The 19,250-nt window shown below is 50.3% G+C and overlaps 7 protein-coding genes across 7 annotated transcripts; 3 read left to right on the top strand and 4 right to left on the bottom strand.

Moving 5' to 3' along the window:
- Window positions 1–587, bottom strand: IUM83_19092 (Pre-mRNA-splicing factor 38B; the record flags this gene model as incomplete). The annotated part of the gene is made up of 2 exons (XM_067944121.1): window positions 1–136; window positions 211–587. 2 exons carry the CDS (start codon window positions 585–587, stop codon window positions 1–3), a joined length of 513 nt encoding a protein of 170 aa, XP_067784768.1.
- A 409-nt stretch (window positions 588–996) lies between these two features.
- On the top strand, window positions 997–2,081 carry IUM83_19091 (60S ribosomal protein L18a; the record flags this gene model as incomplete). Its single annotated transcript, XM_067944120.1, has 3 exons — window positions 997–1,002; window positions 1,100–1,279; window positions 1,737–2,081. The coding sequence occupies 3 exons, from the start codon at window positions 997–999 to the stop codon at window positions 2,079–2,081; spliced, it is 531 nt and encodes a 176-aa protein (XP_067784769.1).
- A 172-nt stretch (window positions 2,082–2,253) lies between these two features.
- IUM83_19090 (Histone-lysine N-methyltransferase setd3) lies at window positions 2,254–5,253 on the bottom strand (the record flags this gene model as incomplete). Its single annotated transcript, XM_067944119.1, has 4 exons — window positions 2,254–4,530; window positions 4,591–4,708; window positions 4,792–4,858; window positions 4,935–5,253. The coding sequence occupies 4 exons, from the start codon at window positions 5,251–5,253 to the stop codon at window positions 2,254–2,256; spliced, it is 2,781 nt and encodes a 926-aa protein (XP_067784770.1).
- Window positions 5,254–5,470: 217 nt separating this feature from the next.
- On the bottom strand, window positions 5,471–5,878 carry IUM83_19089 (uncharacterized protein; the record flags this gene model as incomplete). The annotated part of the gene is made up of 1 exon (XM_067944118.1): window positions 5,471–5,878. One exon carries the CDS (start codon window positions 5,876–5,878, stop codon window positions 5,471–5,473), a length of 408 nt encoding a protein of 135 aa, XP_067784747.1.
- A 504-nt stretch (window positions 5,879–6,382) lies between these two features.
- On the bottom strand, window positions 6,383–6,961 carry IUM83_19088 (putative secreted RxLR effector protein; the record flags this gene model as incomplete). The annotated part of the gene is made up of 1 exon (XM_067944117.1): window positions 6,383–6,961. The coding sequence occupies one exon, from the start codon at window positions 6,959–6,961 to the stop codon at window positions 6,383–6,385; it is 579 nt and encodes a 192-aa protein (XP_067784746.1).
- A 4,819-nt stretch (window positions 6,962–11,780) lies between these two features.
- On the top strand, window positions 11,781–12,248 carry IUM83_19087 (uncharacterized protein; the record flags this gene model as incomplete). Its single annotated transcript, XM_067944116.1, has 1 exon — window positions 11,781–12,248. The coding sequence occupies one exon, from the start codon at window positions 11,781–11,783 to the stop codon at window positions 12,246–12,248; it is 468 nt and encodes a 155-aa protein (XP_067784750.1).
- Window positions 12,249–17,178: 4,930 nt separating this feature from the next.
- On the top strand, window positions 17,179–17,727 carry IUM83_19086 (putative secreted RxLR effector protein; the record flags this gene model as incomplete). Its single annotated transcript, XM_067944115.1, has 1 exon — window positions 17,179–17,727. One exon carries the CDS (start codon window positions 17,179–17,181, stop codon window positions 17,725–17,727), a length of 549 nt encoding a protein of 182 aa, XP_067784788.1.
- Between the last annotated feature and the right edge of the window lie 1,523 nt (window positions 17,728–19,250).

The raw sequence follows: 19,250 nt of genomic DNA, 5'->3' as shown, positions 1-19,250 counted from the left end.
TTAATTCGTCGCCAGTCGCTTGTCCTCTTTCTTCTCGTCGTCGTTGTTCAGAGGTGCATTGTTGCGAGAGCGGATGTACTCGGTAACTTCAAGATGGCCATTGATATTGTAGCAGCCGCGTGGATAGCCAAACACGCTTCGACCCCCAGGTTGGTAGCATGAGTAGGGCGTGGACTCTCTTGACGACGGCCTCCCCAGTCATAACCGTACCCGTATTCATCCCAGTCGTCATTGTCACTGTCACTGTCGAGGTCCTCGTCGTTCCAGTCTCGCTCGATAAGCCAGCGCTCAACATGCAAGAGACCATTCTCAGCTGCTTTCACCAGCGATCCAAGAGTGGTGCTCGCACCAATTGCATATTGCTCGGTCATCGATTCCAAGAGCTCTACGTGTCCATGGCTTGCTGCAGCGAGGAACCCGTGAGGACGCGCCATCTCCGTTATCCACTGCACTAAGACCACCAACTCGATCTTTCCATTAGTAGCGGCGGTTTTCATGGTGGTGATGTCGTCTCGCTCGTCCTGTTTCTCCGTGTTCTGCAGCCACGAGACCACGTCGCTGTGGCCCGGCTCGGCCGCTTTTGCCATGTCCCGATAGCCCCACCAAACCACCCCACCTCGCCCTAAGATACTTCGCTGCGTCCTGTGACTACTGCAGATCGTTCTCTAAAGTAGTAGTATAATACGGACACGGCTTGGATCACGTGTGAGAGCGAGCTGAACGCCGGCCACGACCAACAACGGAGGTGTTGCCATTGCGGATTTGCCACTTTGAAACTGGATCGCGTCCCTCCAGTATCGACTTATACAGGTGACAACCCGTGGGTTGAGCGCATAAACCCACGGGTTTAGGTGCCAGGGTATTGGCTTAAAATAATCTTGCGTCCGGTCATTGGCTGAAAAGCGGTGGGCCTCCTCCGCCAGTAAAACCCTTGCCGATCGCGCCGCCTTCGGCCGTCGCTCGCTCATTCCCCGGAAGACTCCCTCAAGCAGAACCATGCCGGTATGTGGCGGCAACAAAGTGCCATGTTTCCCCTTAACTGGGACATGTGTCGGCAACAGCCTGTACTCACTTTTTGTATGGTGTTAACCGGCAACAGATCCGTCAGTTCCAAGTCGTTGGCCGCAAGGCCCCCACCGAGAAGGAGCCGAACCCGCCGGCCTACCGCATGAAGCTGTTCGCCCCCAACCCGGTGCTGGCCCAGTCGCGCTTCTGGTACTTCCTGCACCAGATGAAGAAGATGAAGAAGACCACGGGCGAGATCCTGGACATCAACGAGGTGCGTCTGCAGCCTCTCCGGTCAGGAGCGTGAGGGAAGGAAGAGTGTTGCCACCTCTCTCAAGAGTGATACATAATCCCCCTCGGACCCTTCGTCCCACGAACCACCTCTCTAACCGTCTCTAAAGTTTAGAGACGGTTAAGGTGTGTTCATCCTCCTAGCGAACCTGCCACGAGCGCTTGCCTGCCACGAGAGTGGAGAGTAGCCGGCCTCCCTCAGCCCGTCTCCACTCCAGCTTGCAAACCGCTCTTCGCTCAGTGAGATCGCGGTGTGATCCGTTGTTTAGCTCTCTTGGATTTTGGACCAAAATGAGGGGCCTCTATTGTAAGCCCAACCTGAACAACCCACAACTGCAACAAAAGGACGGCGGGAGTCTCTAACCTCCTGACCAGGAGTATTGCACCCTCAAGTGTCATGTCTCTAACCGTTACCCCCGTGTTGTCATTGGTACCTGCAGCTGACGGAGAAGAACCGCCGCGTCGTCAACAACTACGGCATCTGGATCCGCTACAACTCGCGCAGCGGCACCCACAACATGTACAAGGAGTACCGTGACGTGACCCTGTGCAAGGCCGTGGAGCAGATGTACTCGGAGCTGGCCGGCCGCCACCGCGCCCGCCCGCGCTCGATCCAGATCATGCGCACCGCCATCGTGGCCGCCAAGGACACGCAGAAGACGAACGTGCAGCAGTTCCACGACTCCAAGATCTCGTTCCCGCTGTCGCACCGCCTGCCGCGCGCCGCCGAGAAGCACCACAAGACGGTCTTCAAGGCCTCGCGCCCCTGCACCTTCCGCGGTTAAGCAGTTGTCGTTCGTCAACTGCTTGGCGGCTGTTGCCTCGCTGGCTTGTTGCAGCGCTGGCTTAGTGTTGCCATAGTCAGCTGAGAGACGACAGTTCGAAGGGTTTTAATGCAATCGAAAGATGGGAGTTTTTCGACCTTGACACCCTTTGAGTTGCTATTGGTTTTTCTGGTTAGTCATTTTGAAGTTGCACTACATTGGTTGTCAAAAGTTTTGCATGGAGTGTGGAGCGTAAAGTTACCATCTGTTGTAGTTGTTGCTGTCGGAATCGATGAATCGACTGCGTCCTGAAGTCCGAGGTCTCTGTTGCAGTGCTGGAGGCTTGCAACTGGGCTAACCGGCCGTCCACGAGGACCAAGGCGGACGAAATTGCCTGTTTTGAAGCCGTTTGAGTCCATGTTGCACTGTTGCGCAAGTGTTGCAAGGCTTCTTTCGGATCCGTCACTAGCAGCGCGGTGTTTGTAAACTTGATGAGCTTCTTCTGATCATCAGTTGACGACACGCAGACGTCGGTGCTCCAGGAGTAAATCTCTAGCGTGCGAAGCAGTGGTGCAAACTCGCGATGTCTGGCTGGAGGCGGGATCTCGAGGTGGAAGTGCGCGCAGTCGTGGCTGTTGGCGCCCAGTACGAAGCCGTGGTAGAGCAGGTAGATGTAGTTCGGCTGCGCGTAGTTCTCGACCACCTCCTGGCCAGCTTTGAAGTCCCAGGACGCCTTCGTCACTGCGTGTCGACCGGTCGAGTCGAGGTTCGTGTGGTGCGGCTTGTGCTCCGAGTGAAGCTCCTGGCAGTTGACCATGTCGAGCAGCGGTACCAGGTGGCGCTGGCTGTTCCACCAGATACTGCGCGAGTCCAGCATGGCGTTGGCCCAACGGAAGCGTCTTTCGGTCAACCAAATCAATGTTTTATCGTGTGCTAAGCGTTTGAGACTGCCGAATAGAACAGCGTAAACCTGGCTGACGCGAGAGCGATAATTCGTCACGAGAGCCATAAGACCGGAGCCTTCCAGCGCCTTGAGTTGCTCTCCATCTTTTTTGTAGAATAGAGGCGAGCCCAGAGTATTGTCTGGATTGTCTAGGTCAGGTAGCATGTCCAAGTACGGCTTCCAGCGCGACTTCAAGCGACTCGGACCAAATTTCTCCTCCAGAAGGTGAAGGAGGAGTAAAGTTTCGTCTCTTGCAACACCCGCACGCTTCTTTTGAAGCTCGTGCATTGTCTGCCGAATCCACGGAGACTTGAGGGCAGAGTGCACATTCATGACGGCGTGGACTGGAACCTTCAAGTAAGCGTCTCCAGTAGAGAGTAGTTTGGTGGCGAAAGTCCCATAACCTACAGCTTCACTCACGAAGCGCAACTCCAAATAATTTACGGGAAAGTGTTGACGAGCTATCCACCGTTGAAACCTCTCAAGCTTGCTGCTTCCTTCATTAACCTCGTTGAGTTCAAGACCCATCGAAAGCTTGTTGTCGTCGGCCTCAGTTTCGATTTCAAAAAGCTGTAATTGCTGCTCCAAAACGACCCGCACCTCGTGTAGAATCTCCTTTCGACTTAATCGGAAGGCCACTGCGTACTTGTTGTCGCTGGATTTAGCAATATCGTCATTCTGGTCAAGTGCCCGCCGATCATCTTCAATTGTAGTCGGATATCGTTCAAGTTGGCTGCGGATAGCATTTAGCATTAGTGTTATTTCTTGGCTCCCAGGTTCGGCGTCCATATTCGACATCAATTCAGGTGAAAAACACTCGGAAAACGCTTCGGCATCATTGCACGCGGCAGCTTGTGCAGCATCCATGTTGTACAAGGCCGTGTAAATTCTCACCAAGCCCGAGTCTTCCAGCTTTCCCGAGCGAGAAATGCAAGCTAAAGGTGCGTCATCGACTCGTATGCGCGATAACACTCGAGTCTTGTCTGCTAAAGTTTCCGCTTGTTCCGTGTCTTTTTCATTTTGGCCGTGTGCCTCAGCCAGCGGTGGGAGACGAAAAGCTGCACAGTCGAAGCCTCCATCGCCCATGAGGAAGCCGTGATGCAGAAAATATACGTAGTTGCTGTTGTCTCCATAGTCTTCGAAAAGCTGCTCCCCACTGGGGGTGCCTCGATCGGCTCGGATGGTCATGCCTGTGGGCTGGAGATCGTGGAACTGCAGAAAGCGCTGCCCGTTGTCATGCTCACGGGTTTCATCGTCAGGCTTCCCATTGAAAATATCCCCGAATGGCACCAGCACGCGTTGTCCTTCGATGGAAAAGGCTCGTGAATTAACGAGGAAACGCACCCATAGATATCGTGACAGGTCCATGTCCTTGTCACCCATAGGATATCGGAATAGACGCTTGAACCGACCATACGCCTTCTTGGCTCGTTGTCTCTCAGCTCTTGCTGCTTTGATCATGCGCTCGTCCTGCAAAGCTTCAACCTCCTCGTCACTGGAGAACAACAGCGGCGATGCAACGTCATTCTGCGACGAAAATGACGGCAACAGATTCAAATACGGAGCCCACCGGGATTTGTGGCCTACCGCTTGTTCCCACATTAAAAATGCCGTCAGCAGCTCTTCTTGGTCCTGCCGCAGCCTCTCTAGATTTTTCTTCAGCTTCGGCCGCGAGTTCCACTCCTGCGCAATTGTATCGTAGCAACTGCTCACGCACACAGTCGTTCAACAACAAGAAAAGTTTTCGACACTATGATGCAACTTCTAGCAACAGATTCGAGCCCTTACATGATGACGCTCGTCGGTACGAAAAGCAACTCGTCACTTTCCTCCACATCCTGCAACGCTACAACGCCTGCCCATTCATTACACACCATTAGCCGAAGTTGAACCCCTTAGTAAACACTGTCAAGTATTGTCCTAAAACCCACCTCTGCCCATTCCAGGGAACGTCTGAATGGCGATTTTGTTGCTGACGTTGCCTCCCGCAGCGAGGAACCAGTCCACAAACTTGGCGACTTTTTCCTCCTCCGTCAAAGGGAAGCCCTTGAACATTGGAGAACGCAGCAGCAACACACCAGCCAACAACGTCACGAGACCCCAAAAAACCGCGTTGGCTCTCGAGACGCTGCGTAGTGGACGTTTCTCCTTTTTCCTGCCGATCCTCGCACTTCCCTTGAGCTGCGTTGCATCTTTTTGATCGATAGAGGCGACGGCAGCGGCTGCAGCGGCGCTCGATCGCTTGCGCATGGCGCAGATGCAGATGAAGGAGGAATGGCACACGCCAAAAGATCCGAAGTGACGTTTCGCGGAAGATCGGGCGTTGATTGCTTTAGCAGGAAAAGAAGAACTTTTGGAGAACACCAAAAGCAGCTGAATTAATTACGGAGAAAACGAGAAAACGTGGTGTCACCGTCATGTACGACTGTCCTTCATCGCACTGGAGAATCCGAATGCAACGAATAGCTTAGTGGTGCTTGTCTCCGTATTTCGGGGCCGGTTTGCCGTCCGGGTGGTGGTCGTGATGCGGCTGCTGCTTGGCGTCGTCCATGGCCCGCAGTGCACGGATTGGCGCCCACGACGCTTTCTCGTTTGTCACCGGCTGAGACGTCGAGATCTGGTCACCGTCCATGGTCTTCAAGGCGCGGAGTGGCGCCCAGGAGGCCTTCTCATCGGCCACGGGCTGCGACGTCGAGGTGGAGGTGGAGGTGGTGGAGTCGTCGTCCGCGGCCCACAGAGCGCGGATCATCGGCGCCCACGTGCCTTTCTCCTCCACCTCCGGCTGCGGCGTGGCGGCGTCCTGGTCGGCGTGCACTCCGAGAGCTGCCGCAGCGAGTAGGGCCATGGCGACGAGGAAACAGGCCGAAGTCTTCATGGTTGGCGACTGAGTGAGTGTGTGAGTGAATGCAGTGAGAGATCGACGAGTAAACCGAAAGTGAGCAGGGAGGAGGGCGGCGTCCAGAGCAATAGAGCTGCGGGGGCTGCTAGCAGAGATGCACAACGCCATCCGAGGTAGCTTTTGATGGTGCCGGATTCACCAATCTGTTATCGGTGGCACCTGAGCCACTGCTAGCAGAGCCCCAAACGGATCTATCCACCCAAATTTCTACTGAGCTGGCCGTCGAGGCCTCGACGACCCGAACCTGTCGGAGTAGGTGGTGCAATCCAAGGTTTGGCGGCACCCGAAGAGTGAGAAAAGCCAAGATATTGCAAGACGCACTAGAAAGCTTCGTTCTTGTCGGCAAACAAACTACCAGATTTCCTAACCGCAGCGAGGAGTTCTTGTATTGTGAGGGTGCAGGTGTGGCATTGCGTTTAACTACCGACATCGAAGGCTGTGTTGCCTATGTAGTGGAGATGACACACCGTACTGACGAATCTACGCGTGTGGTTTACCCCCGGCGTGACGGAAATACAAGTACCACTTGTACTTCTTGTAGACGTCCTCGAAATTGTGCACCACATTGCCGCTCAGACTGTGCTGCATCATGAATGCGAACCGCCTCAAAGAGACCTTTCCGTCGTACATCACCCTGAATAGAGTCATCTCGGGGTCGGTCCGCGAGAATTCAAGAATCTTCGGGGTCATGAGGCCCCACAACGACTTATCGTTGTAGGGTTTGAACCCCGGCATCGCTTTCTCCAACACCGCATTGACCTCCTTCGTGTGTGTGGCCAGCGTTGTCTTCGTGACCGCATCATCGAGCATGTTCGCGTTCACAGGGAACCCTCGGTCTTCATGGTCGGGGTCTTCCTCTGAATCCTCTTCCTCCTCTTTGTATTTCCTCAGGAACCTTTTGGCAACGACGTTCGCCTGGACAGCGTCGATTGGCTCAACGGCGTCGTAGGAGTTCACCTGTGACAGCTTGGCCTGGTCCGTGATCGTGGCCGCCGAGGCGACGTCGCTGGCGGAGAGGAGGGATGCCGCAGCCGCAAGAAGGACGAAGCTTACACGCATGGCTGGGTTGAGCTTGGCGGGGATCTGTACTTTGCGGAGTGCTGTCGGATGGACCGCAAATGCTGAAGTGGGAAAGTTGTTTGGCTTGCGCTACCATGACATCTTAGTAAACATGTACTGGTAGTCATTTATGCTGGACCGGTTGCGTTTGTGCGTAACAATCGTGAACGCAATCGTTGATTGTACCTGTACCTGTAGGATAAATACATGTAGTATCGAAACGATTTGGCCAGTTTACGCTACGCAACGTATTGCAGCTGTACGGATACAGATCGGAAGCAAATCGCCCGTGTGCTCGGACACCATAGTATGATCAAATAAACGAGCATTTATGATGAAGTGGGGAGGGCATAGGATGCGCTGCTTCTTGGGAGGAAATTCTTGCAAGCTGCTGTATGGTGTTACAAATTTTCAGTTGTATGTCGCACTTTATGATAAATACTATTTTTCTAATTTATCATTGCAGCATACGTATGGAATTACATATAAAAGACTTTCCCCACAATCTGGACTGAAGCCTCAAATCTATTTGGTGGCTATCCACAGAGGACTTTACAATACAAGTAACGGCATGTTGGGATACAGTTTTTACCTGAATTGCTTGAAGGAAGGAAGTTTGCTGGAATTCGGTACTCCGCAGACATGTTTGTGAATTTTACTAATTTTAACTGTGAGTGCTGTTTACGTTGTTGGCTGTGTGTACTCTACTGTACCGTAGTCTATAAATCAGCTAGGGCAGGGGGATCTGAAGTAGTGTCCCGAGTAACGAATTCTCCTTGTGGAGGAGGCTGCGCACAACCACCAGAGGTATCAGTATAGTGCAGGGAAATTGATCAACAACATGAGTTCACATGGCACCCAAGAAGCTCTTGTGGCTTAGATAGAGCAACAGGATAAATCCGTCTAACTGCACGAACATGGTAGTTTCTTTTGCTATACACTAACATACAGTTTGCAAACGCTAGTGTTTGTTATACAACGTGTTTGTGGGAACACTAATGAAATAAATAATGTAATTTATGCAAATCGTATCACATTAATATTTTGGTATAGGAAACGTGGCAAAGCTGATCAAATCTTCTCGAGAACTCTCCTCATGTTCACAGTAGGACACCGGTACACCTACAATAGAAAATACCAGATGGATCAGAGCTCTTAAAATTTAAACTTACAAATATACGAGATACATTATATTTTAGTAAAATAACGTCGGAGGTTCATTTGAATCACGTTCGGATCGCACACCAAACCTACAGCAAATAGTTTATTTTTCCCAAGCATAGACAAAATCATCTACATTACTGGAGCTGTGGAGTTTGTTGCCGGCGTGTCGAAATGCGCCTACTGGTACTCGTTTGTACAATAAAACCAGCTTTGAAAAAATCTTTACAAACATTCTTGACAAACAACTGTCTTGTCACCAATCGGGTTGCAAAGGGTTTAGTTTTATGAAATACACTATGATATGTATTTTAATACTATTAAATAGTTTAAACATTTTCGTGTACAACTGATATGACAGGGTATGGTATTGAAAAGGTGAACATAACTCGGGAATCATTCCGACGAATCTATCATCGATATCATCGTCGTCACGATTTACGACGCTATCCTGTTCTTTTTCAACAGAGGCGATGAGTCCGAGGCAGATGTAGTTTACGTACGTGCCTTATGGCACGTAGGATGTAGCAACTCATGAGGTGGGAACACCATTTCCCACCTGCACCTTGATTTGTAAAACTTGCAACTAGGGTGGGAAATGGTGTATATGGGGTAAAGGGGGAGGCATCGTTATCCATTCCTCTTCCACAGAGCGCAACTGGGCGTGGAACATGTCCTCAATAGTAAGTGTATCGGTCCGGATTGGGACCCTGTTTTAGTAAATATTACTATTATATTGTTATGTGGGTATATCAATACAAAATTGTTTTACATGCCCTCATGTGGTTTGACCCCGCTACCGGCAACCTGAAATTTGCAAATATGCATGTTTAAGTAGTTCTCTATTTGTCCCATTTCCTAAAGCCAAGTATTTATGCATGTTTTACATAATCTTCCGCAACACATATTATTGCTTACAATGAACGTGCAAATTCTGCTAGTAAATAGTGTAAACAAAGCAAAATGCCTGGCTTTACGAGGAAATACCAAACGCTCTCAAGTCCGCTGCGACGAGGTCGTACAGTCGACATGTCCCGAACATTTGTCGCATGAACGCACAAGTCGATGTCCGTTCACGCCAGGCTTTTCACATGCATACTGTACCGATGTCCATGTTGTGTACAGTAACAGTAACAGAGTTTATAGTCAATACTAGTATTAATACCGATGTACCGAAGTAACCAGTGCACATGGAGACCAACGTATGGATTACGCAGAATCGTGCTACGGTGTGTACCTATTCGGCGGCTTGAGTGCCTGTTGAAGAAAGCGATGCCGGGGGTCAAAGCCTACAACGATAAGTCGTTGTCGGGCCTCATGTCCCCGGAGATTCTTGAATTCGCGCGGACCGACCCCGAGATGACTCTATTCAAGGTGATGTACGACGGAAAGGTCTCTTTGGGGCGGTCCGCATTCATGATGCAGCACAATCCGAACAGCATTGTGGTGCACAATTTCGAGGACGTCTTCACGATGTACAATGCTGTTCCGTCACGCCGGGGCTGTAGTTTCGTAAGTACGGCGTGTCATCCCCATTACATAGACAATAGCCTTCGATGTCGGTTTATTTTTTTTGCCAGCTTGGTTGTAACAGGGGTTTTTGCACTGTCTAGTTGCGCTTTGATGTTGAGCAATAAGTTGCTGTCCAGGTTTGTGTCCAGGTGTGTCCAAGTGTGGTGTCCAGCTTTCTTTTTGATCAGAAGCGACGATATCAGTTCTAGATCAATGTATGTTTGTTAGAGTCCAAGTGTCCAGCTTTTTTTTCTAATTTATAAGAAAATATAATAATGAAGTAACGGGGAGGACGGGTGTGTTCTATAAAAGTGTAAAATCTCAAATGGAATTCGGAAGCCGCTGGACATGGACACCTGGCCCGTAATTATCTGAATTCATAACATCAGAAGTGTTTAATATCTGATATCGTTGCTTCTGACGACAAGAATGGAGGTGGTCACCATTTGGAACTCCGTATTTTCGCTCGGTTCAGGATCACAGTGTGTTCTTATTGAAGGTCCTCATTGAATAAGGGAGAATCAGGGTGCAAGTCACAGATTATTATTTCTGCCTCGGTAGTTGCTGCGCAAGAGATTGCTGGACGTCTGATTAACGCATTGCCCAGACCAATGGAGAGTACAAATCCACCGACAGAGTTGCAGGAAACCCTGCCGGGAGCGCTATCCCTGGCGGAATACCAAGGATTCGACGTCCGTCCAACTGGATCACGGTACTTGGAGCGACGTTTGGGAGTGGAGCCAGCTGCACGAGTGGATTGACGCGAGCATCGTACAACTTGTATTCGGCATTCGCAAAGTCGGGATCGAACTTCACACACAGCACGTACTCAACTCCTGGCATCACAGCCCATATCGATATCGCCTTGTGGTCGAGTTGTCCTTGTGCCATGCCCCACGGCTGAGAGACTCCAACTTCAATTTTGATCGTCCGAAAGTCGTCAAATATTGGAACGCCTGGAGGAAGCACAGATCCCGGAGTTGTTTGGCGTGGTCCATAACTGAGATCTGGACACCATCGTCGCCCCTGGGAATTCACGGCGGCCAAGTGTGCGAGGAGCCATCTCTTGGTATGCACCTCACGAAATTGATCATTGAGCTCCCCGATGTACCTTTCGTGGGGAGTGTTTTGAAACTCGATGATGTGGATCTCTCCAGTGTCAGCAAACCATTCCAGAAAATTGGGTCGGACGATTTGTCCGTCGCTATCCGCAAATGCGTTCCATTCATCTTCCGTTGCCTGGCACACACGCAATGTACCGGTCGGCGGTGGAGGCTGTGCCACTGCAGCTTCTAGAGCAGCGTTGATGCGATCGATGCTGGAGAGCAGAGGAGTCATTGACGCCGGTGTGACTGCGTCTGTCGCAGCGACAGCTTCATTGGACGCACGGCACAGTTGGTTGTTTCGCGTAGCTGCTGCAGGTGACGAGTATGAATTCCCGTCCCCAAAGAAAACGCTCATGTTTCTTTTTGTTCTCGTCCCAAGATGCCCAATACCGGTACAGTAAAGAATCGAGAATGTTCGTCCGCTAATCGTCCGCTCTTTCTTTGCATATAAGAGCAACAAGCGTACCCCTAGACACCTTAGGGACTGCGATGATGTACTACATGGTACTTGACGTACCGTCACGCCGGGGGTGTAGTTTAGTAAGTACGGTGTGTCATCTCCACTACATAGGCAACACAGCCTTCGATGTCGGTAGTTAAACGCAATGCCACACCTGCACCCTCACAATACAAGAACTCCTCGCTGCGGTTAGGAAATCTGGTAGTTTGTTTGCCGACAAGAACGAAGCTTTCTAGTGCGTCTTGCAATATCTTGGCTTTTCTCACTCTTCGGGTGCCGCCAAACATTGGATTGCACCACCTACTCCGACAGGTTCGGGTCGTCGAGGCCTCGACGGCCAGCTCAGTAGAAATTTGGGTGGATAGATCCGTTTGGGGGTCTGCTAGCAGTGGCTCAAGTGCCACCGATAACAGATTGGTGAATCCGGCACCATCAAAAGCTACCTCGGATGGCGTTGTGCATCTCTGCTAGCAGCCCCCGCAGCTCTATTGCTCTGGACGCCGCCCTCCTCCCTGCTCACTTTCGGTTTACTCGTCGATCTCTCACTGCATTCACTCACACACTCACTCAGTCGCCAACCATGAAGACTTCGGCCTGTTTCCTCGTCGCCATGGCCCTACTCGCTGCGGCAGCTCTCGGAGTGCACGCCGACCAGGACGCCGCCACGCCGCAGCCGGAGGTGGAGGAGAAAGGCACGTGGGCGCCGATGATCCGCGCTCTGTGGGCCGCGGACGACGACTCCACCACCTCCACCTCGACGTCGCAGCCCGTCACCGACGAGAAGGCTTCCTGGGCGCCACTCCGCGCGCTGGCCACGTTGCCCACGTCGCAGCCCGTGGCCGATGAGAAGGCCTCCTGGGCGCCACTCCGCGCCTTGAAGGCCGTGGACGGTGACCAGATCTTGACGTCTCAGCCGGTGACAAATGAGAAAGCGTCGTGGGCTCCAATCCGTGCACTGCGGGCCATGGACGACACCAAGCAGCAGCCGCGTCACGACCACCACCCGGACGGCAAACCGGCTCCGAAGTACGGAGACAAGTACCACTAAGCTATTCGTTGCATTCGGATTCTCCAGTGCGATGAAGGACAGTCGTACTCGCGACAGAATTAAGCAGTACCGGTACACCTTCGGAGGGTTGACTATGAAGTTGCGTCTAACTCACTGTTTGCCGCGCTCTAGTCCTTCATAATTTCCTCGTTCAACCATTTTATTCACATTCCTGTAGCAGATAAACGAAGAGAAAAACGTTAGTTGACGTCTGAAACCAATCAGATGAACTGTGTGCTTCACTCACTCCATCAGCAGCGTCGGAATACTACCCGGCAATCTGGCGTCGATTTGAAGGAGCATTTTCATAATTTTGCGTGAATTATGCAACGGTTGTCCAGCTCCCATGACGCACTCGAGCCTGCCATTGAGCACCACCGCGATCTCTAGTAACTGTGACTGCAATTCTTGGATACGCACGTGCGGTGTTCTGGGTTTGAGCTCTTGAATGCAAACGTCGCAAGTATCATGGAATCGGACAAATAACTGCCGCAAGGGAGTCTGTAGCTGGATGGGATCCAAATGCACGTGCTTTCTTTCTGTCGCGGATACGTGGTTGCGCATCGCCTGGAATTGATCGGCATGATATTCATCCCAGTATCATAAGCTTGAAGACGTCCAAGACTTGCTGTTAAGGCCAAGTGCGAGAGGAAATTACTATACCGCGCAAGTTTGATGATACGTGGAAGCTGTTTCAGAAGCCCTTTCAATAGAGCGCGGCTCAAACACCCGCACGGACAACGCCAGATTAATTCCACAAGTATCCCCATCGTTTCGCCATACGCGACTGTATAATCCTCATCTCGTGCAATGTAACCCCAGAAATTTGTGCTCAGTGCTGTCACCCTGTGCAGCAAGTTCTGGATTTCTTTCCCAGTGCGGGAGAATGGAATTACCAGCTCGCCGGTCTCAAGATCATTTCTCAGCTGAGTTGCCACATCCAGGCTCTCGTTTACTTGCCCAGAGACCCTTTAAGCAGCATCACCATGTGGATCTGAAGTATCAGAGTTGTCATTGTGCGTTTCAGCGGGTTGGATACTTCTTGCGGCACGCTTTGGCACAGGAATACCATCGTTCGTGTCTGTCCGAGCCCTCTTCGTACCACATGATTCGTCATGAATTGTACCAGTACCCGGATGTAGCTTAGATAAGCTCCTTTCATTGTTCGAAATTTTCAAGTTGACCTCAGTTTGGCTTGAAGTAAAAGCTTCGTCATCTTCCTTCGGAGGATCAGCCATGTTCGTATCTCCAACCCTGCATAACCTAAGTTTGAATCCGCATAAGAAATTACAAGTGAGCGTTCTAAGCAAAAACAAAATAGTGCTAGAAGATCACCTTACTCAAAGAGAAGCTGTGGTGCTCGTGCCGGATATGTTGCCTCGAATTTCTCCAGTGTCTTGCCTAGTTCCTTTACCATCCTGGCAACTTTTGTCCCTGATATGCATACCTCAAGAGATTTGATAGATGATTCCGAAAGCCACTAAAATATTCCCACTGATCCTCTGTCCACGGCTTCATATCGCTCACGTCGTGTCTAATTGTGCAGAATTCACAAATATTACGGAGCTTTTCGACGAACATGAAGATTTTTTTCCTGAGTTGTTTGAGCTTCTTCGAGGTCTGTGTGACTTTACTCAAGCTTGAGGCTGTTGTCTCCAAAAATTTCGTAATTCGTTCGTCCACATATCTCACCAATTTATTTCGACATTCGAGCAAAGGAAACAGCGCTTGAGCAAATGATGTCATCTTAGCAATTGCATGAACTGAATCAAACGATATAGTAGCGGGGACAATCCACGCCAAGTTAAAGTCTGTCGTGCCCAGAGTGATAATCGACACAGCGAGTTCTGAGGCTTCACAAAAAGCTGTTCTCAGCTCCAGGTTCGTACTCTGACTCACCAGACGCTTGAGAAAGAGTTTGGTCGCCTCTTTAAAGTCTTGCTTCACAGCCTGTGCCCACCTACCCTCAGAGAGAGCGCTTACATTCTCGAAGACATTGAATGCCCGTCCAGGCTCTCTTTGTGATACCACGATTGAGTTCTTAATAGCACTTGAAGCAGCGAGATAACGCTGGAGTGCGTTTTTCAGGTTAGCCGCTGTTGGTTCTCCCTCTTCACCGTGTTCTGAGCCCACCTCAGCGATGGTTGCGGCAACCTCGCCAGTACTGGAGTAAGAGGACTTCAAACCAAGTCGGATGTCTTCTGACCTACTCTTCATATCCGTGCGCGCTCCAGCAGGGCTGTGAGGTATTGCACTATCACCAGAAACTGTGCTTGTATGCAATAACGAATTCACCCTCGGCAGCGATGAGTTCCAACTCTCGCCCAATTTGATATCTTCCAGTCGGAAGTTGCTCAGTCCATTCTCCCTATCAAATAGTTCCTTGTGATCATGTGAATCAGATTCACTTTCATCTTGCTAGTCTTCCGTCTCTGTTTCTTCACCGTCAAAGTCAGGCAACGTCGGAGTTGGTGCCTGGATCTGATGCTTGATGATCTCCACGAGACGTTGCGTTACTGTAGCCAAGGTGGTTTGAGCACCCTCGACGCTTCCCACCAAGACCAAAACTTCAGAAATTGAAGTCAGTTGGCCGAGCTCACACTCGAGCGAGCCTTCGGTTAGTTTGAGATGTAGCTCGACAACTCGCGTAACTCGTAAGAACTGCTCTTCCACGTCGCGCAGCATTACAAGAAGCGACATTTATTAAATACGCAAGAGAATCGAAACGACCTGTCGCAATGGAGGAGAAAAAGATCTAATCCTGAATTGAAACGACTGAAAAGAAAAAAAAATCATATGTGCAGCAAAAAATTCACCGCAAGAATAAGTTGCTACATGTAACAAGAGAGTCATTACAACCAGTCACCGATTGCCGGGACCGTGTTTACCTGTGCTCTGCATGCAACTTATGCTCCCGTACGTAAGTTGCATGAGATTGTTGCACTCAGCTGTTCCCAAAGAATGAAGAGCTTAAAATAGAAAATGATTATTTCCGCAACCTGGCACGTGTTTACCGGCTCATCTACACCATATGCCGGATGTTCTTTTATAATAATAATATAACCAATTCACTTCGCAATTTTTAAGATCTAGGTAGAGTTGGCAGAAACTTAAGCTATATGCAAAAACTGGCATTTGCGAACTGTTTGCCAGTGTATAGCAATACTACTAACATTTCTGGAGTTAGCAAGGGGCCAAGCATGGCCATATCCTCCGGGAGGATAAATCCAAGTGGGGAAGTTTTTTTCGGGTCTAGGCTAAACACCTTTGACTTTCACGAAAGTCACGGTTTGAAGTGAATGACACCCGTTCTCTATTACCTATTTATACGGTATAGGTTGTGCCGATCTTCTTCGCCCGGCCCCATCTGACAGATAGATGTGCTCCCTTCTCCACCGTAAACCAGCATAATCAAAGCGCCAAGTTGTGCGTCGGAAATTCGCAGTGTGAATGTGTTACTTCGACTTAGTACACTGACTATTACCGAAGTGCACTTATTTTATAGAGTGGTTTCTTCGCCCGCCGCCACTTTTATCCCTGTCGTGTAAAATCGCAATGCGCGCCCGACGCGTTACCGCACCAGGTGCCGCAGTTTACGCTGCGCGATTTCCATTGTCCGTTGTAATTCGCATCCTGCCTGAGCTCATCATCATATGAAAAAACCCCACTGCACTTAAAAACAATACACTGTCAAGTGGACATCGGACAGTTATGATGGAAAGCGACTTTCCAACGAAAACGCGAATGGCACTTACGGAAGTAGATCACTTCAGCATTTGCATCTCATCTCGCAAGTCATCGACGTTCACTTCAGACTTCGATCATGGGTGGGTGCTACTTTCTGCTCGTGGCTGCTACCGCGCTCCTCTCTAGCAGCGACATCGTTTCAGCCGCTTCGAACAAGGACCCGACCGAGCTATCCTCGTAATGCGATCAAACTGATCGAAGCCGCCGAGGTGACGACCGCTACCAAAAGGATCCTGAGAGGCGACAAAATGACGGACGATACTGACGATGTGCCAATGTGAACTTGGTTGATGATTTCGTGGTTAACGCCAGCAAAACAACACTGAGCAAGGCTAAACTTAAGAAGTTCATTACCCCGCAGGCGCTGGAAAACGCTCACCCCGACCCGAAGCAGGCGTTGGTCAGACAACTGTACGAGGGCAAGGTCTCCTTGAAGAGACTCACCCAGGTGCTGAAGGCCAATCCAAACCGCCAAACGAGTACTCAATTGTGCATGTTGTACAAGTGGATCCGCGAATTCCAAATCTCGCGGGCGAAGGCTATTCGCGCTCTGCTTGCGCACACCACTGTCTAAGTTGCGGTAGACACTTGAAAGAGAACTACTCTCGTGTGCATCTTAGTGAAGGACTAAGGATATGCACTTTCTAATCCGGTTATATGCTTCAGTTTTGTAACTCTGTGAACTATGACAATAGTCCCCACCGAGGCCCCCAGTGCGTGCATTGGTTGCGCTCGAATAGCAATACCCATTCGCTAGGCGTTGGTAGCTCTCGCAGGAAATGTCTTCCTGCGGGGCTTCGTGATGCTTCACCGGCCATAAAATCCAGGTTGCATATACGCTACGAGTGAACACAATCCTAATTACTTCTTAAGTAGCAGCCAAATTTCGAACTTTGTAATTTCCCCTCCTCATTCTAGGTGGTTTCCTTGAAAGAAGTATCAAAAGTCTAGGGTGCCAACTCCACTGCCCACAAGCAATTCAGGTCGAACGATAACAGATAAATGAATCAATTTTCCTTTAGAGTACAGTAGTTAGTGGTGGCACTTGACACCTCTCGCAGCAACGACTCTCAGCATGTTCACTTTCGAATTAGCTTTCGACCACTCACTCCACTCAACTGGAAACCTCAACTTCCCGCCACGGCCGCCAAAAATGAAGACTTCGTCCTCGATCCTCGCAACCATGGTTCTGATCGCGATCGCAACTCTCGGTGCGACTGGAGTCCACGCCGACGAGAATCCCCTCCCTCCAAACCACTTGGTCACTTCGGAGCCTGTGGCAGATGAGAAAACGTGGATGCCGTTCCGCGCTCTGCGGTCGATGGACTCGCCCAAGCAGGAACCCCAATACGATGGCAAACACTCCCACCACGAACTGCCAGCTCCACCCGCTGCTAAGGCCATCCCTGCTCCGACCAAGGCTGGTAGCAGCAACGCGAGGGTCACGCCCGCTCCGACCAAGACCAACACACCCAAGGCCACGCCAGCGTCGACGACTACCAAGACGACACCTCACCCCAACACCACGATGCCCAAGGTGGCGTCACCTCCTGCTACCAAGCCGCCAGCTACGAAACAAGGAAAGACTGGTGTGAGCTCGACTTCGAACGCTGCTCAGCATAACACTCGCAATTTGGGCGGGGACGAGCCCAAGCAGCTGCTTCCTCACCACGACGATCACCACCACCACGACGCCAAACAGGGCGCCAAGAACGGAGAGAAGCACCTGTAAACCCGCCATTTCCCCGTAGATACTGACGAAATCGACTGTCGGCACATGGGAATGTCGGTGTATTTGATCGTAAGTATCGTGCCTACTGCAATACATCCGTCTTGTGATGCGTTTCTAAATTCCTTGAATGTACTCGTGTGGCTTTGCTTGCGGCAATTTTTTGGCGATTTGTTTTTGTCATAGTATTATAATACAAGTCGCAAACCCTTCACCATGTTCTACTTCGACAGCTCCAACTTACTCGATTTCATTTCTCTATTTACTAGTTTGTGTTTGTGCTTTGTCGTGCCATTATTTCTTCAGCTGCGTTGTAGGATACTAAAGTAGCAACTAGCTCAACTCTACCTGCTTTGTAGTGAATGGAACGATTCCCATGCAGAGAACCATCGTCGGAATGATAATGCATACATATAGGAGCCGCTTAATTTGGCCACAGCTTTGCGGTGTGTTGTGAGGGAATACCTATACATTTCTCGCACGCTTGGAGGGTTTGTGGCCTTGATTGCTCTCTCTCTCTCTCTCTCTCTCCTTACCCGAATCTGAAGTCATACGCGTCCAGCACCTAGAAAACGACACAGAGTAATAATCAAGAATTGATAACGATACCAAAAAATCGGTGAGGGTTTTTACGAGCCCGAGCAGTTCCGGCGGCAGTCGGTTCGGATACTCGATGCTGAACGTTATAAATGTATCGTTGTTGTAAGGAAAACCACTTCAGCGTCGGGTAAAATCCCATCCAATTCGCCAGTGACTATACGATCTCATCGAGTTGTTCCCACTGGGATTGAGTGCGCGGAGTTTCTTCGAAATATAACTCGAAGTCACACATGAGCTCACGCAAGAACGATTGAGTACAACGTAGCTGTTCTTCTGCGTCAAAATGTCCCGTGCGCTCACCAGTGAATTTCAAGCCAAGGCACAGCAAAAGAAGATGGCTATCGGTGATGCAACGATTGCCACCAGCGGTTTATTCGAGAGATTCGATGGCTTAGCGAGCCTACGACAAACGCGAATTCGTTCTTGGCTCCTCCCAACGCGGTTTGTCTCCGATACATTCGTGATTCTACTCCTGTGCATGGTGCCTGAAATTTCGGTACGCCACAACGTAAATCAAGGAGTCCAAAACAGTGAATTCCATGAAATTATGCATTTTATCCTGACATTCCTCCACAGGAGCAAGCAATACGTCCTGGAGCCTTGAGGTCTCCGTAGCACTGACAATATCATCCGAACCGGAACAGCCAAGAACGTGGTTGAAGCTTCACTCGACGAGGTGTAATTAGCGACGTTGCGAGCATCGTGGCTATCACAAAGGAAGCAGCTGGATGTTTCTGTGCCTTTGGCTTGCAGATGTTTAAGAACGACCGCACTCGCAAAACTAAAAAAAAATCCTCGATCTGATGTCCACGATCTCATTGCAGCCGAATTTCACGCAGAGTAGTTCTGTCTGCAGCTGTTGGAAGGTCAACTTTACATTCTAGGTGACGAACTTGACTGCAGTATCGCCAGCCATTGGCGCGTAG

This window comes from Phytophthora cinnamomi, assembly GCF_018691715.1.
Source record: "Phytophthora cinnamomi strain GKB4 chromosome Unknown Contig85, whole genome shotgun sequence".
NCBI lineage: Eukaryota > Oomycota > Peronosporomycetes > Peronosporales > Peronosporaceae > Phytophthora > Phytophthora cinnamomi.
The sequence above is the reverse complement of the archived record's forward strand: the minus strand, read 5'-3'. Positions and strand labels throughout refer to the sequence as shown.